This window comes from Morone saxatilis, unplaced genomic scaffold (genome assembly GCF_004916995.1).
Source record: "Morone saxatilis isolate NCDOM2014 unplaced genomic scaffold, NCSU_SB_2.0 Contig10, whole genome shotgun sequence".
In the NCBI taxonomy this organism is placed as follows: Eukaryota; Metazoa; Chordata; class Actinopteri; family Moronidae; genus Morone; species Morone saxatilis.
Genome location: NW_023339652.1, coordinates 6003955 through 6019180, shown reverse-complemented (window position 1 = coordinate 6019180; position 15226 = coordinate 6003955). Strand labels below are relative to the sequence as shown.

Genomic DNA, 15226 nt, shown 5'->3' with positions numbered 1-15226 from the left:
TGGGCACTCGAGGACACCGTAAAATGTTGTTATCCAACATATGTATGTTCTCTTGTATGCAAGCCTACACAAACACTATTTATTACATGAAAGCCGGACATCACTCATTCATATTGTTATCTCCTCCAACTTTCCTGTGGCACTCAGTGGGACGCAGGAGCGCATGGCACATCTTTACTGGGAGATCAAGATAAACTCTATCTTGATTACCTTGTTTTTAACTTCCTATCCGATAACATCATGTCCACAGGGGCACTTAATGATGTTACTGAGGCTACAAATATGACTTAAAACAACCCAAAACAGAAGCCTTGGATGAAAAGGTCCAGACCTCTGGGACCTCAATGATGCAGTGCTAAGGAGAACTGTCAACTGTTCAGGGGTAAATGGCAAATGTTAACATAAAGAAGGAGCTCATGTGTTAAGAATTTTTTCATTGGTGAACCATTTGTGCCTGCATATTGTTGTTATTTAAATGTCCTGTGTGTAACATTTAGGTGCATCTATAGGCAGAAATGTAATATAATATGCATAACTGTGTTTTAATTAGTATATATTATATGTATTGCCTGCATATATAAAGTGTTGTGTTTTTGTTACCATAGGATGAGTCTTTTATACCTTCAGTCGCCTTCCATGGACTCCACCATGTTGAACCACCATGTTTCTAGCTCAGAAGGGACAAACAAAACACATTTTCTCCTTTGCACTTGGAAGATGAGGGTAAAGCAAGGGAGCTGCATCCTGAGAAACCTGAACATGCTACGTTTTACAACTATACTGCATTTGTCAACATTTTAAAATTAGACTGAAGGAATTTTTAAAGGCAGTCAATCGTGTAGTTATGTGTAGGGGTGGGGTGGGATGCGGGGTGAAGGGGGGTAGGTATGTATTTGTATGAATATGTATGTATACAGTCATAAGTCATAATGATGTTTCTGCAAGGTCTGTTATTTTAAAGACCCTCTTGGAACGGGCATTGGTAATTAGCTGTAGTAACAAATGCTGCGATACATTGCATTGGTTAATTGTAAAGCAATCTAGGTAAACTGTATCTGTCCCTATCAAACATTAAATGAAATGAATGAAGTCCTACACACCTTTAAAAGATCAGTGTGGTCAGGTTTAGCCATAATGATGGGAGGAAACTTGAAACTCTTTTCTACAGATTATTTCTTTCTTCTTTCTACCATTTTTAATATCATGTGATTATCATAGGAAACGGGAACATAAATCTACTGTGTGCAGAACCAATCACATTGCGATCTTTTGCATACTAATTAAGAACAGTTAACGTCTACGGCCCCAACGATAGCTCCCTGCTAAACATAATTACTTTAGTATTGCCACTAAAAACAAGTTTATCTATCTATCAGCTGTACGCTACCTGCTGAGCACCAAATGGCACACAGACAGTTAACAACTAACCTCAGCTAGTGAACAATAGTGGTGCATTTAGCAGCTAATGAGCCAGATATTACCTTTAGGAGTTAGTAGAGACAAAAACAGAGCCAAAAGGAGAGTAATATTGGACTTACTTTCACCAGGTGTCCATAAACATGACACAGAATGAATGCAAATGTCACTTTGTGTGTGCGGTAACTATTTGCTAACAAATAAGTGACCCAAAAATGCACATTCATTGCAGGTTTATAGGCCAAAAAGGTTGTTTTTAGCCCACTCAGTCACTATACTCTCCTGCTGTTAATCTTTAATATACAACAAATATAGATGCAGTTGCATGATGTGTAAAGTGCCAGTGTGTGTATGATTGGCCCCATTGGTCCCATTCAAATCTGCAAACCAGCATTTGTATGGTCAGTAACATGTTTCAACATGTAATCCTCAATAAACAAAAAGCTGGCAAAGGTTTCTTTTGGCTGAACATAGTTGCAGTTCTTTGGTGAAGTCTAGAATAACATGATTTATATGAAAGAGGAACTGGCATCTAATTCCACCATTTTTCTTGTGAAGTAATGAGAGACACAGTCACACAAAGAAACATCAAACAAATGTTTCAAGTTTCAGGATTCTTTAAAATTGTACCATACATGTTTTTACATTCCAGGTTTACATTTTACTGGCTACGTTTCCACAGAGATCTATTGTATACAGAAAATCAAAGGCCATGAGCTCTGCTGTGAGCTGAGGTAGCACAAAATGAATCCGAAAAAAATATTATTAATGAGTCTAATAATGACTACAATACAAAGAGTGTTGGAGAGTAAAATCCAGAATTCAGAGAGTGAAGTGGAATATTTCACGTGGAATAGATTTAAAAACAAAAGACCTGTGTTGAAAGGGTGATTTGTGGATAAAGGAGAGGATTTCTACTTTCTGCAGTAGGCCACAGCACCATATGCTACTACTCCCACAATAGCTACTAAAGCAGCACCTCCACACAGCAGCTCAGTGGAGCTCAGAGGTTTGGTAGTCTTTGGTAGAGCGGAGGGCTCCGGCTTTTCTTGAGAGGCTTCAACTGAATGTTCCTCCACGTCCGAGAGGGGAATCTGTGAGAATTTTAGTTGCTCGAGACTCTCTGTCGGAGGCTCTGCTGCCATCGGTGCAAGGATAGAAGGAGGATGGAGCCCCTGAGTAGAAAAAAGCTCCTCAACTTCAGAGGCTGTGGTTGAAGGGACCGGGGTGGACGTCGTGGAGGGGGGATCGAGCCTGACGATAGGCAGAGGAGGCAGGGCCATCGGGGGAACCACCTGCATGAACTCTGCAGGCTCCTTCTCCACATGGGGCTCCTCTGCTGTCACCAGGAGCTCCTCAGTTTCTGGGGCTTGGAGGTCTTGCTCCTCCTCCCTTAGCTCAATCAACTCCCTCTCCCCTCCTAAAACGCTCAACACACTCGTCTGCAGCTCCTCATCTTCTTCCTCCTCTTCCTCTGTTCTCCTCGCCCTCTCCTCCTCTGCGGCCTCCTTCTCGGCCTCTTCGAGCATCTCGGCCTCCTCTCGCTCCAGGTGGACCATGTCAGAGTTGGAGGAGTGGTTCTCCTCTCCGGCCAGAGCCGCCCCGTCACTGCTGTCCAGGCTCTTAGTGTCCTCAGGGTCCATATCGCCCATCGTGGACCAGGACTCTGCCAGCAGGCTCTCGCTCTGCCAGGGTCCGAGGCTCTCTGTCTGGGTCAGAGGCAGAGCAACAGGGCTGAGGGAACCAGCCTCCCCGCCTCCTCCATCCCCCCTGCTGGACTCGACTGGGGCCTTTCCCTCCAGAATGAAGGCTGGCTGCTGCAGAGACAAAACAGAACTCTGTGAACTCTAAGTGCATTTACTTAAGTATTATACTTGGTAAGTACCAATCCTGACTCTGTCCAAAAGTAGCAGACTCTACCTACCATCACATCTAAAGTTTGCTAATTATCCAGGAAAGCTAATAAATAGTTTGCCACATAACCTCCTGCAAATCTTTTGTAGAGATTGAACAAATTAGATATAATTATTGAGCTTTACAGGTGCCGGTTGGCTGATTTCTTTTAACCTTTGGACAGAGCCATGGTAGCTGTTTCCAGTCTTTATGCTAAGCTAAGCTAACCAGCTGCTGGCCGTAGCTTGATCATTAAATGAACAAACATAATATCAATCTTCTCATCTAGCTCTCGGCAAGAGCGAGGACAGATCTAAAGGGGTGGTGTGGGGTGCCAGCTGCCCAAGTATTGGTGTCAAATGTAACACACTAATTTTAATTAATTTAAAAAATAACATGTTTAAAAATGTAAATGAATTTAATGATCTGTTATAGCCACGTTTCAGGCAGCGATAAGCTTAAATTGAATGAAAAAAGTCATGTAAAGAAATAAGGAAATGATAATAGAATAATTATATTTCCAAAAATTGTTAAACTGTTCCTTCAATACATTATGTCATCTGACTCAAGCCCACATTTCTGGATAACTTTAGGTAAACATTTCATATCTTAATTAGTTACATCAAGTGTAAAATTTAAATCCACTATGAGTAGAATCTGAAAAATGTCTGACTTTGGCGCTCCCTGGTTGTAGTAGTACGCTACTGACACTGAGAACACAACACATAGACTGCACCAAATTACACTAGGATTGTCTAAACAAGCAAAAACTTCATAATATCAGTAAAAATGTGAACCATTCTACACATAACAGCTTAAATAAATAACAATGTACAACATGCTTATCTACACTTACACATCTACACACAGCTTGTCTGTGTTCTAGTGACATCAGTGAGGCTGCGGTTGGAAAAATTTGCTTGCTGACGGCTCTGTATTGCAGGGGCTGTGACTATCTATAGCCTCGACCTGCATATCTTACTATGTTTAGGCTCTATATACATCTCCATCTGTCACCCAAGAGTGGAAGCTATTTCAGTGATTTCACATGACATGAGAGTAAGAACATAAAAACCATAATTCCTGCAGTAAACCTCCCATTTTTACCAGTATTGAAATATTAATAATTAATCTCAACACAATAAAATCCTAATTTCTGAAAAAACAAACCACTTTCCAGATTAAGGATGATCATTGTGTGCATGATTATTTGCATAAATTAGGCTCAAGAGCTCAATCAGTCCCAAGGTGACCCTCTTCACCCCTTGTGCCAAGTCTCAGCTTTGATTGCAGAAAGCATTTCACCCCCATGCCAATCCCAGAATAGAAACTTTCAACACTTGCTCTTCGCTGTGTAATTTTGTATCACGTTCACAACATGAGTCCTGTCTGTGTTTCCTCTGCAGAACATGTCCCTTAATAGTTCTCTACAGTTCAAGCATATGAATGAAAATGTGGAAGGTTATTTGGGTGTGGATTGATGAAGATTAGTGGATCAGAAAGAGTGGTTTTAGTTATATTTATTCTACTGTCCATACTGTATATATCTAACCTATATAGTATCTACATATTTATATTACTGTTTAGTGCTATAGTGGCAAATATTAATATTAAACATCAAGCTCTTTATTCTGTTTATGCTTCACTATTGCCATCACTTGTACTTCTACCTCCTGCACTATGTATTTTCAGCCAACTGTAACTGCTGCACATTCATACCCCATACTGTTTATTCTATATATTAAACATATATGTAGATTACTCAGCAGTGACAATAAAGGTCACGGAGCAGAGAGGCTATATGAAATAAAACCCTCATGAGAAAAAAGTCAGTAAGTAAGTTAATTTAATCAATAATTAAGAAATCTTTAAACACCTGTTGAACAAGCATAAAATTGTTTTTTGCTCTCAATGTTACATTTTCAATTTACAGGGGAAATATGTATACAGCTAATATACTGTGTGTATTATGTACATAATAATACATAACAGCACAGCTGGGTTAGTTGGGTTTCATGAATAAATAAATATAAGAGGTCTGAAAGGATTCAGATGAGTAAATTGCTCATTCATGCTCTATATTTAATGTTAAAATTTTAATGCATTAATATTATTTCTCTAAAAATAAACCACTGTGTCCCTTAATTTTCCTCTGTGCCCCTAAAAATAAGTGTAGAGCCCTGCTTAATGAGAACAAATCCTTTAACAGCCTCTCCAAGGCTTGAATATCTGTTACATTTGCACTCAACCTTACATTAAGTTGTGAATCCGAAATCCAAGAGGTGTTGCTGCTTCCTGTAGATTCAATATGGATACATACTTTGATATAGCAAATATCAATAAGCCGGAAAGCTGTATCTGTTTATCACTGCATACACTGATTTTAAAAAGACAAATAAACTGGTGGCGGAGTGGCTGCATGCTATGCAGGGGACCGTTTTTGGATGTCAAACTCCTCTTTCTTTCCTTTCCTGTATTGATGTCTTTTATCCAATAAAAAGATAAAATGCCAAAATTTTAAATATTATTAAATAAATACTGTGCATATGCTGTTTGATTTTGACTGAATTGGTCCATAAAAGTTTGCATTAATTAAATGTATACCCATCACAAGTTGCACCTGAGGGATCAAAAGAGGAACAAAAAAATGTTTTGCTCCATAAAATATGTTTTTCAGACATTTCTTTTGTCTTTGCATGTTTTTAGGCCTCTAAAAATAATGTAAATATACACGACATGAGAAGGGCTCATATAAATGTTGATGAGGAATTGTGAGTCAAGTTTGGATCAATTTAATGGCTCACAAAGCAAAAAGGTTGGGGGACCACTGATCTACAATGTGTCTGGATACGACTGCAAACATTTATAGGCTATCAGAAGTTTTGGCTTTGAATGTCCTCCGTTCTGTAATTCCTCTACTTGCCCTTAAAGAACTTCTCCAAGCCTTAAGCATGGATTTGGGATCTGTCCTTACCTCAATGAAATCTCCCTCATCCACATCTAAACATTAGGTGTATATAACTCCTATTAGTACTGTAAATAAAGTGTGTTCTCAAATTTTAAAAACACTCTTTCTTTTGTGTTTTTGCCTCACAGGGGAAAGCAACCCCCTCCCCCCCTTCCTGCCTGTTACGCAACAACTTGGTACTTTTTGTGCAATAAAACCTTCTGACTCTGAGTCGAGCAGCTGGACAAAATCAATAAAAGAGACTTATTAGGCCTTGAATAAACATTTGCAGTACACATTAGTGCCTTTATAAACCTGAATCACTTGATTATTAACAGCCAGGTTTGTGTTTCAGCATTCAGATCTGTTAAATCATTTCTTTTCAAATATTTATGATTGGGATATTTTGCATGCTATCATTTTTTTCTCATGCTTTTATGACTCTCCACACTCCACCCCTTCCAGAGTGAGCAGACTGAAACAGACGCCCTCCCAGACGTCACTGATTTAATGAGCTACTAGCTGCCATATTGTCTCCCCTGTTAGACCTGTGCACATTTCACTCCACACACAGTGACACAGCTGCCTGAAACATTAAAGTTGGCAGGGCACGAAAAAGATTTTAAACCCTTCACACACAGACTCATCTGTGTCTCTGCCTGCTATGAAACCAATCAACCTTTTCTACTCTGTCATCCTCCTTTACTTGCTGGCCTACTTGAGTAATTGGATTCCCATTGATCCTATCCCGGCGATAACAGACTCATGGTGAAGTAAATGATCAGGGAGATTTAGGGCACTTTTTCTAATGCTAATGTGTGATGAGGGCAGAGGGATATCAGATACCAGATTTTACTAAAGGTCAGCTTTCAATGTCAAAGTGGGAGAATTGGTTGATTAGACAAGCCAGCTCTTCGTGGCAGTTTCTCTGTCTTGTGCAAGGTGAGATTTTGCCCTTCCCAACACCAGTGACCCATAATGACCCTTCTAGCCCTGTTATGTTTACAGATAACACATTTAACAAAGCACAGCACACAAAAAATCTGATCACATTCTTCACTCAAGGAAAACATTCTCCTTCAGATTTCAGGCTTTTGCTAAAAGTTTCTGCCAGTTGAGTAAAAAAAAGGAAAAACTACGTCCGAGCATACCTGCGTCCACTTGGCGCGGCGCTGAAGATGAGAAGCAGATGCTGGAGATCAAAGTGAGATGTGCATTCAGACACGAAGCCACAAAACAACAGATAGGCAGACATGCATGCTGTAGCTGGCACAGGAATAACAAGATGGACAAGCTGTGCAAAAGTCTCTCTCTCTCTCTCTCACCCACCCCTATTCCCAAATCCATGACCTAACAGTTGGCCGGAGAGCAGTGAGTGGTGACTTTGCTGTCTGTTCGGAGAAACACCATGAATAATGTAGATAAATAGTAAATAAATGACAGTTTAACTTTTTCATCTTGAATTAGACTTTAACCTGTGTGTCTGAAAGGTCAACAGAGGTCAGTGGGTAAGTGTTTCCCTCAGGTAAACAGTCCGTGGAGTTTTATGTTCGCTGTCCGAACAGCAGATTATCCACAGTCCACAGTGTGTGAGCCGGTGACACCAAGTGGAAAACGCATGTCAGATAGGGAGAAGAGCTATTTCTAAAGCTGAACTTTCCAAGTTCTACTTCCCTCTACTGGCAAGACATGTTACAAGACTGGAAACTATGCCAGGAGGCATTTTTATGGCATGGGTTCCCAAACTTTTTCATGTCAAGGACTCCAACCATAGATACACATTAGACCACAGACCCCAGATTTGAGAGGATTTTGTCTTGAGTATTTTTTTTTAATTCTTAGGTTTGGAGATAATAAAAACTTCATAGTCAAGCAATGATCAAACTAACATCACTACAAATCACAATCAGTCAAAACCGCCCACCCTCTTTCTTACCTTCTGAAAACTGTGATAAAAGTTAAAATATTCTATTCTTCCTTCTGCGTGAGACCCTTTTTATACCCAGACTCCAGTTTGAAAACCACAGTTAGATGGTACACTTGCACAGAACCAGCATGTATATTATGAACACAGTTTGCATTTCACAATGTAAACATAAGTTTTGTCTCAATAGCTTCTCCAAAACATTGGAATTCTATTCCGGTCATATATTTTCTTATTAAATTGTAGTTTTCAGGAGTCAGGTAACTGTGTCTGACCTGACCTATTATCATTTGTTATGTCTGAACATATGTTAATTTTATTTAATCTTTTCTCTTTGATTACGTTCACTCTTTTGTTCTGTTTTTTTACTGTGCTGTAAAACACTTTGGATTAACTGTGTCATGTGTAAGGTTTTGTGTAAATAAAGTTGAGTGAAGTTGTGTAATGCACTTTTCCTCAAGAGAAAAAAACAAAGAAATCAGAATGAGAGACCAAAAGTACAAAACACAGAGAAGTATGTTATTAAATTAGAGTTTATGCAGTATATATGAAGAATAATGGTTGCATTCAACTCACTATTGAAAGGATATAGTTTTACTTTGTAACTCTTTCAGCTATTATTTGGTCAAATCGCAATGCAGTTTCTTCCAATATATCTAAAAAGATATATTACTATATATAAGAGAGAAATTACTCCATATAACAACATAAAAGTAATTATTTGTATGGCTATTTTCCTATCAAAGGGATCAATAGGGCGGGGGGAACAAAAGCAAATACTAAAAATCAAAGTAAATTCAAATAAAAACAAGAAGATTCTAAATATATATTATATATATACATTAAAATATGTTGTTAAAATATAAAGGATTTTAAGGTCAGGATGAATAAATCAGCCATTCTAGTTTCCCCTTTGCTACGTCATAACTCGTCAGGTTCTCGCCCTCTGATTGGCTAGCCCGACCGGAAGTAAACATCATGTGACTCGGGACATCAGCTGATCCGCCGTAGACATCTTTACGAGTCACGACTGCGGCGATTAATTCATACCTCCTCGTCTGTGATTTTCGGGTAAATAACGCTCGGTTTAAAGCTCTCACTGCAGAAATGTTGTGCCAACGGGTTTCTCTTTTATCTCCTAATGATTTTAGTTGTTTGTGTTTGTTTGTTGTTCTTCCTCGCAGGCCCCCGCGGATCTTTTGACAGCTGCAACCATGGCGCTCAGCGATGCCGATGTCCAGAAGCAGGTAATGAACCCGTTTTAACCTTCAAAGAAAGACACCACTCGTCTGTTTGTTGTCGTTTACTGGTGAAGGAGCTTTTACGTTGCTAAATGTCTAATTGCGACACTAAGAAATGTTTCTATTGGCCGGAAGTGTGTGTGTGTGTTTCCAGGAGAATGACATTGAGAGAGCTGCAGTAATTTAGCATCCAAAATAAACACAAAGATCAGCTTGAATACAACGTTTAGGGTGTTTTTGAGGGCTGGTTTTTCAAGGAGTAATGCGAGTTTTTTTGCAAAATGAGTTTGCAGTGTTGTGTGGAAGTTATGGCTGAGATGTGGAGGGTCATATTTCCAAATGATCACATGATGAACTCATGCTTCAGGGCCTGATGGGGAACTGGGAGTGAGTGAGCCAGTGTCTGGTCACTTCAATGGGGGAAAATCTGAGCAAATACTGTCAAATAATCTTACTGTAAAGCTAATGTAGAGCTGCAGAGGTCAGTCGTACCTGTTGTATAGTTATTAGTGTTCAAAAGCTAAATGGACAGAAGCATTCCTCACCATGGTGACAGAGGCGGTTCACAGCAGGGTGAGGAATCATCTCTGGGTTTCATTATGAGAGACATGATAGATTTGCTGTAGTTTAGTTCACACCAAAGGAGGAAAAAATACTTTAGAATGAAATTGTGTGCATAAAAAAAATCAGATTTCTTTTCCTCCTTTCTGCAGATCAAGCACATGATGGCCTTCATTGAACAGGAGGCCAATGAGAAGGCAGAAGAAATTGATGCAAAGGTAAACACAATGTTTACAGTGGCCAGATTTGATAATAAAGTTTCTTTTTTGTAGGGGTTTCATTTGCCTTTTTATTGAGTCACCAGTGGAGAGATGACAGGAAATAAGAGGGGAGAGAGAAAAGAGGGAAAGACGTGCAACAAAAGTCAGATAGCAGGGCAAAATAGAGTATAAACATATACGTTATAAGCATAGATAAACACATAAATTCACATCACATCATCAGATAATTTGCATTCACAACATACATTGATTCCACATTAAAAAGGACTTTAAAAGTGGAATTTGAACTGTTTTTGAGTGTAATGTTTTAAAATGGTCCTCATATTCAGAGACCTGTGTGAGAGCCACCACTAGGGGGCCCTAAAAGTACAGTATACTATGTACTGATATGAACGAGGGTCTACTGGCAGATTTCACCAAATCTGAACCATTTGGGAATTATTTTACACTTGACATATAACTTTTTTTAAAATTTGACATTTTACTCAACCTTTAAGTGACATCAGTAACTAGAATGAATTATTAATTATTGTTTAAACATTTTTCCATGGAAGCAGGATTATAAGAATATTTATATAAAGCTGGAGGTTGAGATGATGTGGACATAACTAAACAAAAACAATAAAAACTGATGATTGAGGAGGAGATTGAGGATTTATTCCAGATGTTTGATGTTATTAGTAGCAGGAAGAACTTGTAAATTAAAAAAAAGGAAAGATACATAGTTGGGTTTGTTGGTGGGGTTGTGCGTTATATTTTATATTTAAGAAAACAAACGTAGCTAAAGTACATGGTAACAATAATATAATAATAATATAAGGTAACGAGTCATATTCTTCTTTTATCTTATAGTACTGGAGTAGATTTTTGCCCAAATCTGAACTTAAATTGTAACATACATTGTAACAAACATGTAATTGTTTTTATGTCCAATCACAAGAGATTCTCCTTTGAGGTTTTGTTAAAATGTTCTAAAATAAAGCATTGACTCTAATTCCAGGAGTCTCATTACATCAGTCAGCAGTATTTGTAGTACTGAAATGATTATGAATGGGTAGATAGACAGAAATTAGACTCCTACTACTATAATGATAGATTAATTCAATAGAAAAAGTACATTAAATGTCAAAAAATGTCTGTTTCTAGCCTCTCAGATATGAGAAGTTGCTGTTTTTCTCTGTTTTATAACTTTTCAAATAGAATATCTTTAGGTTTTGGGCTGTTAGGCTGAGAAAACACGTTTTTTTTAAAAGATATCACCTCACTCTCTGGGAAATTATGGGCATTGTGACTATTTTATTAAACAATTGATTGATTAATGGCCCCAAAAAAATCCACGGACTAAATCGATAATGAAAATAGAACATTTAGGCCTTTCAGATTTTGACATTTAATCAAAGCACTATAATCAGTCCGATCAATGTAATACTGTTGAGAAATTAGATTCTGTGAAAGATGTGTCTTCGCTATCCCAAATTAAACCTTTTTTTAAAGTGACCTTTTAACTATAGTATGTGCAAAGATGAGGGACGATGAAGGATTTTGCGCTGAGGGAACTGTGTCTCCTTCTGCAGGCAGAAGAAGAGTTCAACATCGAGAAGGGCCGTCTGGTCCAGACTCAGAGGCTGAAGATAATGGAATACTACGAGAAGAAAGAGAAGCAGATCGAGCAGCAGAAGAAAATGTGAGTCATGGCGAGAAATCACAGGACACATTAAGTCCTCCCTTCCTAAATCCGGCCTTTTTAAGAACAAAGAAATAGCTGTAATGTGTGACACAGAGTTTCTGTAATTTTATTTAGTCCCTTCGTCTTACAGTGACTCTTTTGTAACCTGCCCTTAACCGTCTCCAGTGTTTCCGGACAAACAAACATAGTCCCACTTAGAAATCTAAAGAGTCCCAATGTGTGTGTTATTTGTCTCCTTAACAGTCAAATGTCCAACCTGATGAACCAGGCCCGACTGAAGGTGCTGAAGGCCCGGGATGACATGATCTCGGTAAGCAGCCGTACATCAGTTTGTAATCCTATCATCATATCTTATGTACATAAGAGAGATTAGTGATGGATAGTGTTACTGGTGTAAATAATAGAAACACTGTACGTATTTGTGCCCTCAGGAAATGTTGAGTGAGGCCCGTCAGCGGCTCGCTACTGTCGCAAAAGACCAAGCCAGGTATCCAGCTCTGTTGGACGGATTGATCTTACAGGTTAGTTTATTTCTCTCAACTACTATACACTCAGGTGCCAGTTTATTAGGTACACCTAGCTAAAGCTAAAGCAGGCTAATACAACAATCCTGCAATAAATCCGACGTTCATGAAGGTTATAATGTCCAGTTCTTGAGATTCAACTTGGTGTTTCTCCTATTTAGTACCCTCATTCATGTAAATTGGGTGGACATAATATTAGAAATCTTAGTATGATGCAAAACAGTTAAACAAAGACTCCACATTATAACTTTTAATGAAGGTAGGATTTACTTTCAGCAAGGTGTACCTCATAACCTGCCCACTAAGTGTATATGTCCACAAGAATGATGTTATTAGAGAGGTTTGAAAAACTTTTTCACAATGTTTCATCCTATCAGGGATTCTATCAGCTTCTGGAGCCCAAAGTGACAATTCGCTGCCGTAAACAGGATGTGCAGATGGTACAGGTGAGTAAATTAGCAAGTGCATATTTGAATTTGCATTAAATTTATTTATTTATTTGGCAGATGCTTTTGTCCCAAGCGACAAACTAATGGGCTACAATCCAGATCAAGGAGAGGCCATTAAGTTAAATTTCAAATTCATGTTTGCATTTAATAAGACATAAGTGGATAGGAAATGGATTGTTATCGTGTGTGAAAAAGCATGATCGGTGAGTAGGCAGTCTCATAAGTACAGTGGTTGTGCTGTGACTCTTTCAGGCTTCCATCCAGAGGAATATTCCCATATATAAAGCAGCCACAAAGATCAACCTGGAGGTCCGCATCGACCAGGACAACTTCATCTCCCCAGACGTGTAAGAAGCAGCATCGCATTTGAAAACATAAATTAGACTTAAACAAGTTAAAATTTACTCTTGAAAAAACTTAAATGAGTATTGTTCTCAATTTGATTTCTCATTTTTTGGTTCAGTTCTGGAGGTGTTGAAATCTATAATGGTAACGGGAAGATAAAGGTGGCTAACACCCTGGAGAGCAGACTGGACCTCATGGCTCAGCAGGTAGGAAATAGACACAGTTCATATTATCAGACTCTAATTCCCCTTTTCATCCTTGAGACCAAACGTTCCCTCCTCCGTCTTCCTTATTGATCCATTTTCTCCTTTTTTCCCCTCATGTTTAAAAGGTCTGTTGATTTTGTCTGTTATGTTCGTGAACGTCCAAATATATATGATAAATAAATAATAAAGAATTGCAAATGTCCCTTTTAATGAGGAGTGCAGTTAGTAAGACAGAAATCAGATTAAAACTTTATTTTTCCATATGACAGCTGCATGTGACACCATAAGTGTCATATTTTATTGAATTTATTATTTTTTAATTACATTTTTGGCTTTTATTATGAAACACTTTGTGATGTCCGATCTGTAAAGGTGCTACATAAAATAGATATTTTATTTTATTAGATATATTTTTGCAAGATAGATATTGTATAAGGAATAGAGCAAATTAAAACTATTTACATCCCTTATATTGGCAGTTGCCTTGTTTTCTGTTACAGTGAAAATACACAAAATATAAAACAGAATTTTATGTTGTCTTGTTTTATGATATTAGTGTTTTCCTCATTGTTATTTCTGCCGATCTTAGCCAGGGCACTCTAGGAAAAGACTGTATAGTCTCAGAAAGGCTTTCATAGTTAAACAAAGAACAACAATCCTTTCTCCTGCTAACTTTTTCCTCGCATATCTGCAGATTTGTAAACCATGTGTTTCTGTGTTTTGCAGATGATGCCTGAAATTCGGGTGGCTCTCTTCGGTGCCAACCCAAACCGCAAGTTTCTGGACTGAGTACCTCTACTGTATTAGAGAAAAACTCTCCTTTTATTTTTTATTTTGTCATATGAAACGACGTCATTCCTCTGTCTGTGAAATGAATTTCCGATGCAAAAGAGACGCATTGTTGTTGTGTGATGTATTGCTGTATTTTTCTGTGCATTAAGGGACATGATAGACGCTGCAACTCCACATTACAGATGTGCGTCGTGTGTACTGCACAGTTGTAACGACTGGTTTACTCTGCTGCTTCCCTTTTTTTGAGGGTCTCAGTTTACACAGATTAGTCCGGCACGACGAGGTCGGGTCATTGGCTGGATGTTTAACAGATTGTCCTCTAATTGGATCAGTTTTCATGACAAACACAGCATCCGTGTCACGTCCTCTAACCCCACATTATAAGTTGCATGGGGCATTGTGTTGCTAATGGGTGTCTGCTCCAACCAATCACAGAGAAAAAATAGCATCCTAGAAACCAAACTGAAGCCCGGACATGACCTTTACAGAGTTAATTTATTGATGTTACATCGACTGTATGTTGTGTTCTGTCATCAATTAAACGAGTGGGGGGGTTATCATTCCAGAGGGTGCACTGTATGTATATGAGGTTTCCAGATTAAATTATACGTATGTGTGGTTGTTGTTTTGTTTTTTTGTTCATCTCTTCTTCTTTTTTGATCATGTCTCAAACTTAAAATGTTATATTGTGGAAATGTAAAACCTAATAAAATATAAATCATTAGTATCACTTCTCTGCTGTTTTTTGGTTCACACAGTGTCCTCGCTGCTGAGAGATGTAAAATTTTTACATTTATTTTGCAACACTGGCCATTCATGCTTTGTTCATTAGTTTATCACATGGTATTTGTCAGACAAAAATGCCCCAATTATCCAGTTGCTCCGAGGATTTTGCTGACATGCTAGACCGATAGTGGAGGTTCTTGTGGAAAACAAGACGAGTCTTTTGTGAGACGGCGGAGCTGAGACACAGCACACAGGGAGCTCCTTCTTACTTGTAAGTATTTTATGTTTTAAAGT

General features: G+C 38.4%; 2 protein-coding genes across 3 annotated transcripts; one reads left to right on the top strand and one right to left on the bottom strand.

The window, feature by feature from the left end:
• Nucleotides 1-2015: 2015 nt before the first annotated feature.
• si:ch211-214j24.14 (bcl-2-like protein 13) lies at nt 2016-7566 on the bottom strand. The gene is made up of 2 exons (XM_035677347.1): nt 7408-7566; nt 2016-3233 (listed from the first exon to the last, which is right to left on the bottom strand). Exon 2 carries the CDS (start codon nt 3066-3068, stop codon nt 2331-2333), a length of 738 nt encoding a protein of 245 aa, XP_035533240.1. The 5' UTR covers nt 3069-3233; nt 7408-7566; the 3' UTR covers nt 2016-2330.
• Nucleotides 7567-9114: 1548 nt separating this feature from the next.
• On the top strand, nt 9115-14936 carry atp6v1e1b (ATPase H+ transporting V1 subunit E1b). 2 transcript variants are annotated; one of them, XM_035677355.1, is made up of 10 exons: nt 9115-9251; nt 9365-9427; nt 10135-10200; nt 11778-11887; nt 12134-12200; nt 12322-12411; nt 12792-12860; nt 13116-13210; nt 13327-13414; nt 14141-14936. In XM_035677355.1, exons 2-10 carry the CDS (start codon nt 9395-9397, stop codon nt 14201-14203), a joined length of 681 nt encoding a protein of 226 aa, XP_035533248.1. In that variant the 5' UTR covers nt 9115-9251; nt 9365-9394; the 3' UTR covers nt 14204-14936. The 2 variants fall into 2 exon arrangements, with proteins under 2 accessions (XP_035533248.1, XP_035533253.1); XM_035677360.1 differs by having other exon boundaries at nt 9155-9251; nt 9332-9427.
• Nucleotides 14937-15226: the final 290 nt, after the last annotated feature.

What these genes read in the sequence shown, in the direction of transcription:
- si:ch211-214j24.14 (XM_035677347.1), bottom strand. Translation starts at nt 3,068, where the DNA reads ATGGGCGATATGGACCCTGAGGACACTAAGAGCCTGGACAGCAGTGAC.
- atp6v1e1b (XM_035677355.1), top strand. Translation starts at nt 9,395, where the DNA reads ATGGCGCTCAGCGATGCCGATGTCCAGAAGCAG. An exon ending in CCCGGGATGACATGATCTCG is followed by an intron (nt 12,201 to 12,321) that starts GTAAGCAGCCGT and finishes TTGTGCCCTCAG; the next exon opens with GAAATGTTGAGTGAGGCCCG. An exon ending in TGGACCTCATGGCTCAGCAG is followed by an intron (nt 13,415 to 14,140) that starts GTAGGAAATAGA and finishes TGTGTTTTGCAG; the next exon opens with ATGATGCCTGAAATTCGGGT.